Here is an 18,423-nt window from a genome sequence, read left to right on the forward strand (position 1 = left end):
AAGCGAGGGCCCTTTGAAAGCCACCTTGGCATATATAGGAGACGACCACTGTATTTACATGACAACAAAGATGCTTTGTTTTAATTATTCCAGAGAAGGCGGCTCATCTTGAATTTAAAACACTGCTGTGCGTGAGCTTTTGGCCGGTGTGACAAAACATATCAATCAAGCTTTTTATGTATGGCACCTTTGAGACAGGTAAATATATCGAAAGGGCTCGACAAAGGAAAATGAAATCTCACACACGTCGTGTGAAAACTGACATACTGCCAAAACAAGTCACTATAAAGGGAGATTTTTTTTTTTTTTTTTTACAGTACGAGGTTGGTAGCCTAAATAAATATAAACCCGTGCAACAGTAAGATGTTAAGGGAAAATGGACTGGAATATGAAACCCATATCTAGACCCATTAAAAAACAAACAAAAAACAATACACCGACTGATTGCTAATGTAGCATCTTGCTTTAACCAGGTATTAAGGTTTGTGCAGTTTTTACACCAGATGCTCTTTCTGCTACAACCACGATTCAAACCCAGATCCCTACCTTACCCTATCAAATCATTCATTTATTCATGGTCATATCCACATACTCACTGGGAATTTAGATTCCTTGGTTCACACACGACCTTGAACCTGGGACGTTCTCCCCATGTTGGAACTTTTCGAAAAATGCTCACAAATGGGATTCAAATTCAGGCACCCAACTATAGACACAACTATATCAAACTGGTAAAACTACATTGGGTGAAAATTATAGCCCACCTAAAAATACTTAAAAGCTTCTGTAAATGGGAAAAGTCTAAATACTGAATCTGAGCTCAATAAGAGAGGTTGGCTGAAACCATTCTGCTGCTGAGGGGAACGTCTTCAGAATAAATATGTAGGAGTTCTTGAGTTGGTAGTGCCGCCTTCACTTGGTCCCCATCTTAACATGATGGAGTTCGCGTGGGATTACATGAGCAGACTGAAGGATTTTAAGAAGTAGTCGTCCACACAACCGTTTTGTCAAATATGGAAGGATTGATGCTGCAAAGCTCAAACCAAATCATGATTGCGCAGCTGGATTTTGTTGATCGATACCATTATTTCTAAAGTATTACAAAATTCAACAGCCCTTAAAATCTATTTTGGAGACATTTCAAATATCTCCAACGCAACTCAAGGTTTCTTTCTTTTTGCTGTGACTCCATCAAACAAATCTGCTCATTCAACTATCAACTTTCAAATGTTTCTTTCTCTACTTTCCTGAATGAAATCTCGTTGAAATAGAGGGTAGTCATGTTTTTTTTTGTTTTTTTCTTTTTCTCCATATATACAAAGCACGAATGACAGCCTCAGTGGAACATCCCTGAGCACACAGCATCTTTTAAGCACAATTTTCTGTGTGTTTGTACGGTTTGATGGCTCACTAGGAGCCTGCAGACAAACCTTTGATGATGCAAGTGTTCACGTTAATGTTTTAACTTTAATAAAAATCCATCCTGGAATACATTCAGCTTGTCTTTCTGCCATAGCCATATTAATAATGATGACCCTGTGTGTGTGTGTGTGTGTGTGTGTGTGTGTGTGTGTGTGTGTGTGTGTGTGTGTGTGTGTGTGTGTGTGTGTGTGTGTGTGTGTGTGTGTGTGTGTGTGTGTGTGTGTGTGTGTGTGTCTCTCTCTCTCTCCCCCCCATCTCTTTCCGTTTCTCTCCTTTCCCTTCAGGAGAATATGTAGTGATGACAACGTATTTCCATTTGAAAAGGAAAATTGGCTATTTTGTGATTCAGACCTACCTCCCGTGCATCATGACTGTCATACTGTCTCAGGTCTCCTTCTGGCTAAACAGAGAATCGGTTCCTGCGCGCACGGTATTCGGTGAGTGCCATCTTGTGTGTGTTCAATTCCCAGCTCAACAAATGAATTAGCTGAACGATTCAGTGCACGGGTCTGGCAGTTTTAGGCGAGGGGTGGGGGAACAAGTATGAGACTACTAGGCATTTGTGGGATGACTACAACAAACCACAGCAAGAAGTAGAAGTTTAAAAAGAGTTTTTTTCCAGTTGAAAAGCTCCAATTGTAAACATAACCATGTAGAAAACATACTGAAGCTTTGGTGCATTCAGGTGCACGTGAGAATGGAAGGTAATTTATTTTTTCCCCAAAGCTTTTATCGTAGTATTGACTCGATCCTCCCTCTGTGACCGCAAACATGAATTAATCACGGATAAGAAGGAGCGAAGTCGGGAGGCCGACGACGGGGAGTGGAGCGCGGCAGGTGATAGATAGACGAGGAGCCGCGTCTCTCGACGAGGCCGCGCCGCTGATTTGTCAACTTTACAGCAGCCGGTCTGCTTTGAAGTGATACTCCTCAGCGAGCGCCAGCTAATTTAGATAAAACAGGGCTCATCGGTTTTAAAAGCCAAGATAATCCCGCCGAAGTAACGAGGGGCTCTTAATAAGGTTCGGATTGCACATCCGCATTCTTTATGAAGTAATGGCAGGAGATCGCGTCGTCAGTGTTGCTGCTCATGAAATGCAAGCTTTTTCAATCACTTGTAATTTGCCAACAACAACATGGATCAAATAATTAGGAATGCCCGAGCTCAGTCGTTTCATATGACAATATAAACTTAAGGATGAAAAGTGAGGAATTTTGTGTTTCTTTGCTTGTTTACATCTTCTTCTTTTTTTTTTTTTTTTTTTTTATAAATGGTACCACATTTGTAAGGGACATGCATTTGTAGGATGAGCAGCAGAGCTGAGTAAGAACGTTCTGGCCATGAACCATTCTCTACGCAAGAGCTTAACAGCTTATAGTGTTATCGACGCTTGTTTTGAGCTCGTGGAAACCGTGGGAAGAGATCTAGAAGTTGGCTCAGGGCCGGCTGAAGAGATATTTCTCAAGCACTTTGGTATTGATAGAGAATATTTCAGAATTAATTTTTTATAGAAGGGAATTAAAAAGGGCAATAAAGGAATAAGTAGCTTAACTGAATGTTAGGTAAATGCTCATCTGAATAAATCAACCTCAAGCCTAAGGTATGACAGTTGCAGACTTATTTATTATGAACTGCTTACTTACCTGACTCACTTTTTGAAGTGAGAGCTTTTAACGAGCCCACCTCCGATAAAGCTTGTACAAGCACTTTCTCTTTCTTGTCTTCAGGCAAGTAGGCTTTTACAACATACGTTTGACATGTTGTGACTGGATTCTACCGTCTTCATCAGAAACGTCATCCTGACGTCTTTCCTAATGAAGGCGGGAGAATCCAGTCAAAACATGTCAACGGTATGTTGTAAAAGCCTACTTGCCTGAAGAGAGGAAAGAAAATACGTGCAACCAAAGGGCATAATGAACTTAAATGAAACCTTGTCCAATTTCTTTCCATGTGAAATTCTTTGGGAAGCCCAAAATTAATCAAAGCTGCAGCTCTGCTTTACTTGGATTTTAAACTACTATTATCTATTATTTGAGATGTTTTGGTTTTTTTCCCAGGGAAATTGATTTTTTCCCCCCTACCGAGCAAGAGAAGTAATTCTGCAGAAGAAGGGATGCATTGATCGATAGATAGAATTTCCACAAAATCAGCTCAGCCCGCTCATCCCACAAATGTTCCTTCCACCATCTATCAGTGAAATAAAGAGGCCTTTTTACCTTACAGCATTTTTACCACAGGGAAGTTATCCAAATGCAAATTGAATTACTTCTTGAGTCGTTTATATGTCTCCTGTCTACAGATGTGACACACAACAACGTGTTCCCTATTTGAATGATAATGATTTAATTTGTTCTTCCACTGCAATTCATGTTTGGAAGCACTGTCTGTGTGAAACAGCCTATCCTTTAAGATGGAATGCAATTTCCCCCCCTTTTCCTCTCGCTTGTTGTTATTGTGCTGCATAATCCCCGTAAGTGCCCTTTAATATAATTAGCATTTTGATTTAGCAATGAAGCACACGCACATGGAAGAAATAAAGCAAAGCTCGCACAATAGATGTCAAAGAGCACGTGAAGCAAAGGGCCACTCGGAATGTTAAAAAAGGTCATCAACGCCTTCACACCAATGCATTTTGATTAACCGAACCTCCTTCAGGCCTCCGCCAACACACATACACACACGTTCTCATGTAGTAGGAAATAATATCAATCTGTGATCTTCAATAAAATGAATCTCTCTTTTTGAAGGACATGATGTGTTTTTCTGGCACCTATGACCGATTAATCATTTTCTGTCCTTCTTTGCCCCCGAAGTTACATTATCTGGGCATCCCTAAATCATTTCACAAAGATTTTTTTTGACAGAGAACATCATTGTTATTGCGAGTACCACAATGTCGTCATCTCGACCGATATAATTAATCACCGCGCTCATAAACACTACCGTCTGTTCAGATGAATTTCTTAATTAAAGAGAAACAGTCGAAACGCTGAAACTTATCGTGAAGTTACGTGAAAAGCATTACCTGGAAATTCATCTCTGTCCCCAAAGTGAACAGTTACCAATCAATCTTTGTGTCACATTTTCTAATTTCTCACACATGACTCACCAAAATGAGTTGACCTCCCGGTCCTCCAGCACAGGATCTCCTTTTTAGAGCCCCCAGTGTATCCATCTTTCATCAGGCGAGATAGGCTGGAACAGATGAAGTGATTGTTTTTATGTGGCTGGATGGGCGACCATTGTTGGAGCGATATTTCATTCCCTGCCACGCCGACCGTAAAAGCCGAGATGTTGAATGATCCGCAAAGTTTCTCACGTCAAGGGAATCAATTCCAGATTAATTAATTTCAGTGAATGGAAGTCTGCTGCTCATTTTCACATTCAGCGCCGAGTTCAACTTTAATTTACGATAACCTCTGCACAAAATCCTGCTGCTTTCAAATCTATTCAAGGCCATATATTATGTGTTTATGTGAGCTGATGAAAAGTTTTCCCCTATTTTTTTTCTTTAAATTTTACTTCTTGAGTCTTATCAGTGCAAACACTTTTTTTTTTTTTTAACAACAGACAGTTTGGAAGTTTCATCTCGACTGCACTCCGTTTTACAAGGGAATCTAATTCCACAGACACATGCATCCGACTGGCTGGAACAAAAATACAAGCTGAAACGTCCCCGGTAATGGTTCACTGCATTGAGAAGCCAGTCCCTGGTAGTTTGAACCTGCTGGACTGACCCAGTGTACTTGCAATGTTTACGCATCACTGATTTGTGTCAGCAGAACGAGGCTCAACTTTCTGATTTCATACAGTACATTATGTAAAGCTCTGCAATGCAGTGGACCAAGCCATCATTTCTAATGTTATAACCTTCAGCTGGAATCCAATTCGAAGAACGGAATGAAATCTTGATTGATTTTAAGTAGAGAATTTAAACCTGTCAAATGTCTCTGCTTCATAACTATGGTAGACTGAAGCAGCACAACTTGGTTTTCAACTTTGGCTGGGGTGTCAAACATAAGGTCTGTGGGCCAAAACCGGCCGGCAAGAGGCACTAATCTGGCTGCAAAATGTTAAAAATGTAAAGAAAAAGAATTTCTTAAGAGTAGGACACGGACAGAGCTGAGATATTGGTGATGCTGTCCTGAAAGCTAACTCCCTCATTGTTATGAAACTAGCCTCAAAGCCATGCTGTCAGGGTGAGTTTGTAAAAACACCCATAATGCAACCGCTACAGGATAAGGTTTTTTTGGGGGGTTGTTTGTTTTCAGACATTTTACTGTATTTTGCACCCGTTAGCATCACTAAAATTAACTGTCAAGATTGTAGCAATTTTTGATACCAATTGTTTGGTTTTTTTGTGAAAATATAGACATTTTACTCATGTATACTCTGCGCCACAGCAAGGAAAAACTTAAAAGTGTGAAATTTATAGCTTATTATGGCACTTTTTCACCGATCCGGCTTACTCAAGATGAAATTAGGCTGTTTGTGGCCCCTGAAATAAAAGGTGTCTGACATCCCTGATCTCGTCCAAGATTTTCAAAGTGTGGGAGGATGAGGTCGCACACACTTTGTCCCATGTCGTGTTGCGATATTGTTTTGAAAACCACTGCTCTACAAAATAGAAAGAAAAAAAACAAGTAAAAAGTTATGACAATTGAAAACCGTGATGGTAAAAATATAAGCTAGATGTGACTCAAGTTGTAAAAATTTAAAGAAAAAATAAACTTTTCTTGTTTTGCGTTTCCTCCTGCTGTTCACTAATCTTCTGATTCTGTCCTCAGGGGTCACCACTGTGCTAACCATGACCACCCTGAGCATCAGTGCTAGAAACTCCCTCCCTAAGGTGGCCTATGCCACTGCCATGGACTGGTTCATGGCCGTGTGCTATGCCTTTGTCTTCTCTGCCTTGATTGAGTTTGCCACAGTCAACTACTTCACCAAACGCAGCTGGGCGTGGGATGGGAAAAAGGAGGGCATGGAAATAAGGGTGAGTGATTCTCATTTGAAACAGGCTGATTGTAAGAGAATTGAACATTGGATGTGTAAATGCCTGCGCTTCCAAATCATCACGAACACGTCACCGCAACAAACCAAATGATGCCTTTTTTTTTTTTCTTTTCTTTTCTTTTCTTTTTTTTTTTTTTTAAACCTCCAGTCATGTTTTCCTGGCTATGACATTACAAATTATTTCTGATTCGATCACATTGTTAAAAGTGTGCCGACTTGCTCAGATCGTCATCACTCCACAGTGGCGGCGCGTCAAGGGGAAATTGCACTTTGGAAACACTGATAGAAAGTTCCCTCCTTAACGCAGCCTGGAGTACTCCATAAAGACTATAAAGAGAGCTTTTATTTATTCATTACCAGCCAAATGGAACAGGGACAGTGGGGCGGAACAGTGAGAGCAGAAACAGAGGTAAACTCCCCGAGACATTGGCCCTGATTTACGACGGCAGCATATGTTCAACTCCCATCCTGAAATCAGTGTTGGCACAAAAGATGGCATCTTTACATCTAGACGCACACATTATAGGCTCACTGATTAAAAAGAGAGAGTGCATCAGTCCGAATGAATCACCCAAGGCTGACTTCTTTACAACGCGAGCGCTGATGAATCACAACTTATAGATTTTTAATTGGTCACCCGTCTGGGCTGTTTGTGCCATGTTTATGAGGATGCAGGGAACGGAGCGAATTTATATCAAGGTAGGGGAGCAGAAATGCACGTTGTAAGACTGGGGATATAGTTGGAATAAACCAGCTGAATGTGTCCAAATAAAATGCTTTCCTATGAAAATTGATGTGTTCATATAAATAAAGCCCAACGTGTTTCTCCTGGTAACCCCCGGGCTTAAATATACTATGATTTCAATGATGTTTTGTAAGTGATGACATCAAATAAAAAAAGATTAGCAGCCCAGGATGGTATCAGCCAAAGCACAGGGAAACCAATGAGGAAAATTTAAGCACCCGGTCCTCTGCTGAATATATCAAATGCTCATGTTTGTTTTCAAATAATTTATTTGCAGCATTTGCTTCAAAGAGCTCATTCGTTCCACTAATGAAAGGAACAAATTAATTGTTCAGCTGATTTTAAGTGGATCACATAAATGACAGAATCGGGTGACGATGATCTACTGAGGTTTCTCTGAATGTGCTGAGACATCGACTGTGAAACGTAAATAAAACGTCCCCTTCCTGCCAAGAGACATATTTAGATTTACATGCATTGGTTGATGAGTGATTTACCCTGGCTTTTTTTTTTTTTTTTTTTTAGTTCTATTAGCATATCTGCATCTTGTTGCAAGGATGTCAAATAATGAAGGAGATTGATTTGTGGACACTTGGCAGAGCGGCGTGAGGTATAAAATCCCTCTGATTACCCACTGCAAGTGAGCTGGCAAACACCTCATTAAATTCAAATTTCAAATGTTGGAAAGATTACGTGTGCCTCCATTGCTATTACACACTTTGTTTGCATCCCAAAGTGTCATTAAACTTGAAATACCTATTTTCAAAGGGTGCTTTTAAAGAATTTATGTTACTTTTATTCAATTACGTGTCATTACTGTTGTAAATGTGGTCTAACTTAAGAGGAATAGATGAAAAATCGTTCCCAGACACTGCCTATTTCCTTCAAATTTCTGGCATGCCGGCAAATAGCTGTGCTTTGTTCCAGCGGTGGTGTTGTGGACTCGTGGTGTTGAGCATTTATCAGACCGGATTTGTGATCAGACCTGTGCGGGCGTAAATAGGAAGGTGACATTTTAAAGAATAAGAGAAAGAAATGCACTTACTGTACACCGCTGCTTCTTTCTGAAGGCTGAGAACAGAGTGGATTCATGAGGACTGAGGTCAAAGGCTGCGTGAGGAGAAAAGATGAGTTTTAAAAAGCTTTCTGAAGTGAAATGCATGGGGTCAGGTCCATATCAAGAATACTCATGTAGCTTTTTCCAGCATCATTGTCAAGGGTTAAATGTTTTGTCTTCAAAATATACATTTTCACTTACTTGTCACTCTTCTTAATGTTTATGGCATATTGTTCTCTTGTCTGCACTGTTGAGTGTGGTTCTATTATAAATACACACGACAACACCAACTCGTGGCCTGGCATGCCAACTACCTCATCTTCAATGTTTCCGCTGTTTCCATAGAAACAGACATCATTTTCAAAACTCACATAAACGTGAAACTTTCCCAAAATGCAATTATCAAAAACAATGCGATTTCACTTGAAAACATTGTGTAAAGTTATTTTTGTTCCCGTTTGCGGCCCGGAAATGTGTTGAAAATCAAAAGATCTGTGACTTAAATCAAGTACTTGGCCATATCCAGTTTATACCATCATCACAGCAGTTTCAAACTGACTTCGTCAGTCTACTCCAAACTCGCTTAACGTTGCAGACATACGCTGCTCCAAACCAGGTTTTGTTCAAGATGAGTGAACAACTTATATCACATTCTATTTGCTGGGAAATGTCATCACAGTTCACTGAAAATCATGTGGAGCTCAAGATGCTGACTCGGAAAGAATTTCTGAAGATAAATGTGCAAACATCAGGAATTTGGATTTTCATGACATATTTCTACACTAGAAATATTCTCAGAGGGGCTGACTTCATGATTGAGTGACACGTTGTGCTTTCACAGACCAAGACTACTGCACTCATTATTACGCTTACATTATATTTTTGCTCTATATAAAACGCTCCACGCTGTTTCCAGTGGAAAGTTTCTGTTTTCAGTGGATCATCCTTATCTTAACAAAGGGAGCATTTACCAGACAGAAAACTACATTTAACTGCAAAAAGATCATCATAGCCAAGAAAATCCCAACAGTGGTGACTTCTCACACTGATTTGATCACAGCAGCCCAGAATAACAGGAGTGTTTGCTTCAGTAATTGAAAACACAGACTAAGGCCTCTGAAGTCTTTAAGAAAATCCATACACTCATTTCCCATCATTATAAATAAAGATGCTTTTCAGGCTTCAATCTGTTCTCCTCTTTCCTTTCTACGGTAGCTGTAAAATAATCTGATAATTGCTTCTGCTTTTTTATTTATTTATTTTTTTAAATCGGCCTCATGTGTCCATAATAGTTCATTACTGAACAATGAGTAAAGAATTTTTGTCAAGATCCTTAAACTGATAATTATATGCATACAAATATCTGACTTGCATTAATGGACAAGTGTTTGTTTTAATTAATTTTTTTTACTTCAACATCCCTTTTAGATGTTGGTATGACCAAAATCAATTTACAACTATCAGCCATTCTTATATATCTGAATGTCACAATAACCTATCGGAGCAAAAGTTAAGATATGTATTTGTTACATTATTTAATTAGATAATGCTTCTCAGAAATAAATTGCTATTAGAAATGTGTGTGCAGCTTTCAAACAGTATAAAACCAAGAAGGAAGAAAAAAATATTCTTCAATACACACATTCTTTTGCACAACTTTGCTTCTTTCATTCTACACAGGAACATACAGACGAGCCTAAAACTAAAAGGATTAGTTATCATGAACTTACCTCATGGGACACTCGTGGTTTTTGTTCAGTTTACTATGGGTGATACAACCTGGACAGGTCACCAATTTATCACAGGGCAAACACACAGAGAAACCCAACCCCTCACATTCACACCTGTGGATCATTTAGGGTCACCAATTAACCTCACATGCATATTGTTAGACTGCGGGAGGAAACCAGAGTACCTGGAGGGAGAACATGCACACTGCACTCAGAGAGACCTGGTATTTTAACGTAGGTACTTCTATCATATAACAGTAAGGATGGAACACTTAAACTGTTTCAAGAATTCTTCAGTTATGATTAACTTTGAACATAGTATCTAATCAGATGATTCTTGAGCCCAAAGCAGTGGCTCCAACATGTCTTTTCCCCTGGAGGCTCTCAAAGTGACCCTTCCTTTTCACCTCTAGAACATTATGAAGAAAGAACACACAGGCAGACACACCCACTGTCACCAACTTTTAAATGCTGTAGATTCTAGAAAGAGTAGTACGTTCACCTTTGACAGATGCAAATGTAAACAATCTGGGAACTATTGGCCAAGTACACTCATAGAAATATTCCATTAACATTTTTAAAACGATGTCCACTTACGCTTAAATGACAAAAATGTTGAAAATGATTAAATTTTCCCGCAGGGCCACTAGTGGGTGCTGTTTTTGTAATCTTTTGTAATCAAAATGCACACATGCACATAGAATAATACACAATAGACATTACCAATGGCGAATAGACTGACATTTTTTATGGACAGACAACAAATCTAGATTGACTCTAAACTATAAAACTACCAAGTCCTAGGAGCATATGGACTGGGAGACATGACACTCTGGAGGCCTCCGTTGTTATTCTCCATCTACTCGCGCTGCAGAAGAACGATTTACTAACGCCGTAGTGCGCATGTGCATTAGTCATTGTGTCGTCAATGACTCCGAGCAACACTGTCGTGCAAACAGACGCCTACATCACAATGAAAGCCGTGCATTTTCACTTTGAGCACCGGATGGACGGAGCTCAGGCTCAAACCCATAAAGCCTCCTAACTAAAGGCTACGATAAAAGGTTATCCTCCTGGGATTTTTGAAATAACATGAGAAACTCATCGGCAGCATTATTAACTTTGAAGACGGTAACTAAATAGCCTTGCTGTTACGAGGCTGCTGGCACATAAAACACTTGCGTATCAGGCACAGACACAACCCAAAGAGCCTCATTCCTTCCGTGACAGGCAGTACCACAAATCTATTTTCTGCAGCTAATGTACAAACTGTTTGACACAATTGGTACAGCCTTTGTAGGGTTTTTTTTTTTAAACATATATATAGATATATATTTAGAGAGAGAGCTTGACATTTGGTCCTCGGAGTGATTGGCAGAAAAATGCATATTGCTGCCAGGGAACTTTTCTGTCGGTGGGGATAATTTGCAGCGTTACATTGCTGCAGAGTGGAGGCTTTTCTTTTCTTCCCTCCTTTTTTCTTTTTTCTTCCTCCTCCACCCCCTTTTTGATGGCTTGTCTTAATGGCAACAGCCTGGACTGCGTTCTCAGGGGCTGTGCTGAGCATGCAGTTGTCATAATAGATAAAAAAGAATGGGGTCACGGAGGGAGACATGGCACTCCCATCACACTCCCTGCTACTACGAGCTGCTGGAAAGCAAAGCGATCGGGTACACAAACCGCTTCCTTAGAAGGGAAAAGGGATGGAATAATAAGAGGGGGAATACAAAAGGCAATATTCAAGAGCTTAAGCTCGGCAAGTCTTTTTGAGAACACAGTCTTCAGTGATCAGAGGTAGGGTTTCAGTTCCTACCAGAACCAAACGATGACTTCATCCCCCCCCAAGGCTACATCTTTTTTCGGTCTCAAATGGTGAGCTGTAGACAAGTCTTCGCACACTAATTTACCTTGCTGGTTATGGGAGCTCCTGTGCCATTTTCCTCCTATCTTCGTCGTCTAACATTCAATTTGACAAGCGATCTACCTAATTAGCTCTCCCCTCGCTGGCTGAAGGTGCGCTTATTACAGAAAATTAGCCGGTGGGGAGTTTTGGTGGGAATGAAAGCGTATTCCCGGCACTCCGCGAAACCTGATTGGACACTACTGTGTTAGATATTAGGCGCCGTTTCCATCCGCGGAGGCAGGGGCAGAGGCTGATTGTGCCGCGGCTTTCTCCGCAGGAACCGAGGAGTGATCACGGTTTGTCATGCATCCGCACCTGCACCACAAATGACTACACCTACAGACATTCTAGTACAATAATCTCTTAGACAGCACGTGTTGTCATCTTCAATCCTCGCAGTAGTGTGTCAGAATGACAATTCTTCTCTACTGAACAATGGGGAAAGTTGCTGCTGCTGCTGCTGCTGCTGCTGCTGCTGCTGCTGTGTGTTTGCAAAACAAAACTTTTTAAGTTTTGTGGATTCAAGTGGGTGGGGGGGGCTTTTCTGGAGGCATCTTGTTATTACCCCTTTTGATGAGATTTTTTTTTTCCCCTCCCACACCTGTGCTGTTTGAAGTGGGAACACTGTTATGCTTGATGATTTGCCTCTCGGGAATCGTCCTCTGACTGTTCCAACAAGGGAGAGTCTTTATAATATGGCGAGTTGAAGTGGTTATGTTTGACTAATCATCCTAAACCGTGCTTTGACTACATATTGGCAGCAATCATGACTGGAAGCGGGAGTTTAGCAGTTGCAGTATAACTAAATAGTATTTTTATATTCGTGGCTGAATCGAGATATTGCTTTTTTCGGGAAAAAAAAATAATATGATGCTGTAATAAAAGGGAAAAGAGAACCATTCAAATTCCCCCAAAGAAAATGTGAATAAGTTGAATCCTTGCATTTCATTCATTCATCACAGAATAACGTGTCTAGTTCCTGTGCATTGACTCAGTGGAGCCTTGACTTCGAGCTAGCTTGTGCTGGTATCGAGCTGGATTGAGTTATATTGAGGTGGATGTTTAGGTCAGTTAAATGACGTTTGACTTAAATCATAAGACACATCCCTATGCTGGAATCCCAATTCATGGCTGGCAGCTTTAAAAAGTTGCAATTGAAGGCTGAAGATGTCACTCAGGGAGTAACAGCTATGTCCCAATTCGACCACCAAAAAGGGACGTTTTTCCAAGAAAACCAAAGATCTAACAGTTCTACGTTTAGATTCATAGTACTAATTATGTATACCAATGTGCTTGAGTTAAACATTCATACCTGGTGTGAGTTTTTAGCCTCAAAAGCTCAGTGAAACATCAGCATCATCCCTCCTACTCTCATTGTCACAGTTTAACAACAAAACCTGCCTGAACAAGATAATAGAACAATAAAGGAACGATAACGGATTATGATTATTTAACAGAAGTACACAACACACATAGGATGCCTCTTTCCCATCGGTGTGAGGTAGGCCATATGCTACAAGCACATTTTTGTCGAACATAGCTGTCTTTGGAACAGCAGAAAATACATTGTTCTGAATGAGCTGTGTGACCAGAGGGCAGGGACTATCTGCAAATTACAAACTGCTGCAAAAGTGAAGACAAATACCACAAAAATATCTAATAGTGTGACTGGTATTTATGGCAGTGTCACCAGAATCACTGTGGCCTTCACTTGATCACACTACACTTGATTTGATAGTGGCATGTAGTTTGTAGTGTCAGTCTTGACTGTTGTAGCGGTTTTGCAGTTTGCAGTTTGCAGATGGTCCCTGCATATTTTGTGAGGACTGAGGGGGAATTATTCCTGTTAAATGCTGTAAATCCATGCTTTTCCGACTGTTGTCTAACTTTTTGTATTTCCATATGGAGATGTATGATACATTATGTATGTATTTTCATTTCATGTCATTTTGTGTCTGTGAGTGAGGGAGTTTTTTTGTAAGACCACATTTGTATGATGTGCCTCTTTTTGTGCCATTTTTATGGCTCTTGGTCTCTGAATGGTTGGCCACCACTGTTCTAGACCTTTACAATATTTCTCTAGAAACTGAGGTTTGAGAAGAAATGCAAAGAAAGTGAACAAACTACTAATATATAGTAGCGAAAAAAAGTTTAATCAAGGTTCACTTTCTGGTTGTTTCACAAAGGAGTCTGACAATCTGTTACACTCTCTGTCACGATCAGCTCAAGCTACAGTGACCATTGTTCCCTTGAAAATGTAGTATGTAGTTTAAATACATTGTGGTTATATTTGCATAAACAGGCAGAGAGATGGGGGCATCGTAGCTCCCCATCTCCATTCTGCCCCTTCATACGCCCACATGCTCACATACTTGAGGCTATTAAATATGCCAACACCTCATCGCCAATCTTAGAGAGGGACAGACTGTCAGAGGGTTCGGGTACATGCACACATGCACACACTGAGCTCCACACAGTGGGACACGGCAACACACAATTACCCCCAGGACACTTCCTCACAGTCAGGAAAAAAAAAATTCTGATGCAACAATTTGCGAAGTTACAATGACAAGGTCAATAGATGTTTTTTTGGGGGGGAGGGTTGTGCCTGCAGCCAGCCGAATGACTTTGAATAGTGCAGAAGACTCATCGGCTGACAGTAAATCATCCGATGCGTCACATTATGTTCACAAAAACATGCATACGCCCAATTCCTGCTTACGGTATCCCCAATAATTAGCCTATATAAATTACTGCAGAGGGCAGGCTGGCAAAATAGCGACAGAAAATTGCTTTGCATAGCTCATTTGTCAAGATACTGTGAAGAAGAACATCTCTAATGCCAAAGACTGCAGAGTTTAAGGGCTATGATTAAGGTCATATGACACATAGTAGTCATTCGCTTTACTGCTGACGCAAGCCGTTGCTGTGATAGAGGAGGCGCGTGGTAGCTTTAGATGCGGAGGAATCGATAGCATGGAAAAGTATCTGGTTATCTGGGGGCATCAGCGCGACGCTTTCCTTCTCTCGGTTCAAATTAACTTGAGATAGTAGACCCTTAAGGGAGTGGCTCCCCCATTCCTCTGTTAAAAGCTGCCAGCTTTGCTGCCTCTCCACAAGCTTTTTCCTGTCATTGCAGAGGAGCTTAAACGATCGTACTCATCGCGTTGTGCTACTCATTTGAGGAGAAAGCGTGTATCCTCTTCAATCCTGCTGCCTCCATCACCTCAGACCAATATTCGGAGGCTGTGCTACAATAATGACTCGCCTCTGAAAGCTCCTGCCAATATGATTTCACTTCTTCTTACTCGTGATACTGCAAAGTGGTCTCCTGTTGAGTTCATGAAGGACCATGCAGAATATTAAAAGAAAAGAAAAGAAAAACATCACTCTAATGAACATCTCGGAGCATGTGTGAATATTGAGGACAAAGACCAAAACAAAACATTTGGTGAAGAGCTGCGCGCTGAAAGAGATCCACCGTGAAGTAGTTTGGAAGAAGGGAGAAGGGGACATTAGTTATGCTAATTAAAAAGATGGAGTGAAGGGAAAAGGAGGGAGGGAAATTAAATGAAGCCGGAAAAAAGTGGAGCAAAAATTAAAGCCGTTGCGGAAAGTGGAAACGGGGAGCAGTGAAAGTGAAACTCTGTTACGTGACACACACACACACACACACACACACACACACACACACTGATTTAGTTTGGCTGTGCATCTTTAAAGTGGCCACAGTGGGGATGAATGGTGAAAAGAAAATTACCACAGCACCAGACTGCGCGCCACACAGGAAACTAAAACTCTGCCCCCCGTAATCAATCTTAGTGCCCTACTTGCTCTCCCACGTCTACCGTGTGCGCCGCGCTGTGCTCGCTTAGGCTGACAGGATCCTCGAGTGTTGCAAGTTTAGCTATCTGAGAGGACCAATTTAGCAAATAAAACCCCGTCTTCCCGTGCGATTTCAATATGAAAGACAGTCTAATGATTTCTCTCCAGCGGTAGCAGGGCGGCGGCCCCTCCAGCCGCCGTTATCACACGCAGCCTTTTGTCGTGTTTGTTTTATCACACGATGTTTGCCTGAAGAGGCCTGGCTGCTCTCATTGATACAGTTTGTCAGGCATGTTTTCAGGCATTGTTTTGCTTTGTTTCTCTGTGCTGCTGCTGCAGCTGTTAGAACTATCAGAGGCCCAGTCCGCCCTGGTTCTGCAGCCATGCAAAAAAAAAAATATTTATATATAAATATTTATATATATATTTATATATATATATATATATATATATATATATATATATATATATATATATATAAACTGTTCCTGTTTCCTCCCTCTTAAGTTTACCAGCCTGATAATTTAGTCATGAATTTTTTAATCATGACCTTTTCTTTTCTGCATTCAGAGATTTGTATGATGCAGATTTGACTTTTGACAGTATTTAGAGTGTAACATGTTAAGAAGTACTTCCAGCTAGGCACTGATGAATAGAGTTTGTGCGTTGGGTAATTTTAATATAATTGGTAAACTTTTTTTCTTTTCTACTTTTCTTTTCAGGAACCGTTTCAGGCTAACATGGCCAGGATTAAAGATATGGTTAGGCTTTGTTTTGTTCTTGTGTGTGTCGTGTCTCGTGGTGTTGCTTCTATTTCCTCTTTATGAGTTCAAATGGAAGTATTGTTGAGTCTGCTGCTTCGCGCCTGACAACCTTTTACTTTACTGCCTCTTTTTCCCTTTTCAGAGAAGAGAGTCGGCAGCTCTGTCGAAAAAGGCCAACAACACCTTCAACATTGTCGGGACCACCTATGCCATCAACGTGGCCAAGGACCAGGGCTTGACGACCATTTCCAAGAGCGCGCCCACAGTGTCGTCCAAACACTCCTACCTGCATAAAATGGACGACCCCTACACAGAGGCCAAGAAGTCCTACAACCGCGTCAGCAAAGTGGACAAGATCTCACGCATCATTTTCCCAGTCCTGTTCTTCATCTTCAACTTAGGCTACTGGGCCACGTACGTCAACAGAAAGCCCGCGATCATGAAGGCCAACAACCTAAACTGAATTTGTCCGCGGCTCAGGGTGGTTTCTGGTTAGACCGGTTCGCAGGAGGCCAAGTCCATTACATATTATCGTGTGTGTATGTGTGTGCGTGTGTGTGTGGGTGTGTGTGTGTGTGCGCGCATGTTTCGTGCGTCCGTTTTTTCTTAAGCGTTTGATATTTTTGCACGTCTGTATAGGTGGAAGGCAAACTTGAACATACAGTAGATTCACATAATAGTCGTGGACTTTTGGAGGAAGCACATTCTCACGTCATGTCTGTGTTTGTGTAGCATTTATGATTTTCTCTCCCACCACCTACACCACCTGCCCCCTGCCACACTAAGCTCTGGCCCTGTTCTCCGTTATGACTAACCAAGTACTCCTTCGCTGTATCTTGATTGCTTACCACTTTTTTTCGTAGAGTAGTCGAGTTGTGTTCTAACTTGACATGTTTGCGCTTCACCTAAGATAAGTTAGAGCAAGCATGCGTTTTCATTGTAGCTCATTACCGATGATAAGGCTTTGACACTTCCATAGAGATGACAACATGCATGCACACACGCACACGGTGATGCGAGAGGGAAAAAGGGGGGGGGGGGAGGGAGGGAGGGGGAAAAATGCCAGCAGCGCCCATTCGCTGGTCGCTTTACTGTGCCGTTAGCTGGGGGCAGCCTGTATAGTTCCATAGGAACATCATTAATAATCGTCAGCGTCTGGCCTTCAGCGCGCGCTGAATCTCAACAGTCCCGGTGCAGCATCATCTGGAATTGCTTTCACGTCTCATGGGGGCTGCCTGTACATTTTCTAGTCCAGTGGCTCTTATTGTTTTAACTGGCTGAGTATGCTCGATGACAGAGAAGCTATGTGCCTTGGTAAATACACACGACATAAAGGAAAAGGCTGCGACATGCGTACGCTTGCATTTACGACACACATATGCACAATGGGGAGTGGGGGGTGGGGGGGCGGGGTGGGGTGGGGGGGGGGGGGGTCTGTGTGTTACGTTACATGCAAACATCCACTGGTGTCCACTGCAGCATGTGGCTGTGCCTCACACACCACCGGCCCACGGGCATGGCCACAGAGTGTAAAATTGCCCATCAGTATGGAAGGCCAGCAGACCTCTGCCTGTGAAGCTACGGGGCAGAAGAGATAAAGAGGATCAAACGTAGTCTAGGATAATTATCACGTGCATTTATGTTTTCTCATGGTGCGGCGTCTCCGTGAGCTGAGCAATCATAACAAACTGCCACCATTACCTCAGACTGAACCACACCTTGTCCGTTTTTCCATGGAAATGCAAATAACGCAGCGTCTTACCGGACTCCCCGTCTTCTGTCTTTGCCTGGATCCTGGACAGGCATGCCGAAGCCTTCAGATGCTCGTCTTATTTGCGTCTCTCACAGTTTCTGCATTTCTGTCCCGCCAACACTTTGATCCATACTATACAACTGCCCTTTTTATACTTTGTTGTTGATTTGATTGTGTGCATATGTTGTACTTCTTGTGTTTTGTAAATGA

General features: G+C 41.5%; 1 protein-coding gene across 1 annotated transcript in view; it reads left to right on the top strand.

The window, feature by feature from the left end:
- gabra3 (gamma-aminobutyric acid type A receptor subunit alpha3) overlaps window positions 1-16,923 on the top strand; it is a gene marked incomplete at its 3' end in the record, with an annotated part of 73,507 nt that extends 56,584 nt beyond the window's left edge. The window contains exons 7-10 of the mRNA XM_080508916.1: window positions 1,707-1,859; window positions 6,211-6,416; window positions 16,419-16,457; window positions 16,603-16,923. Of these exons, the coding sequence (XP_080365042.1) occupies window positions 1,707-1,859; window positions 6,211-6,416; window positions 16,419-16,457; window positions 16,603-16,923 (719 nt within the window). The remainder of the gene's footprint in view (window positions 1-1,706; window positions 1,860-6,210; window positions 6,417-16,418; window positions 16,458-16,602) is intronic.
- Window positions 16,924-18,423: the final 1,500 nt, after the last annotated feature.

This window comes from Blennius ocellaris (genome assembly GCF_963422515.1).
Source record: "Blennius ocellaris genome assembly, chromosome: 14".
Classification (NCBI taxonomy): domain Eukaryota; kingdom Metazoa; phylum Chordata; class Actinopteri; order Blenniiformes; family Blenniidae; genus Blennius; species Blennius ocellaris.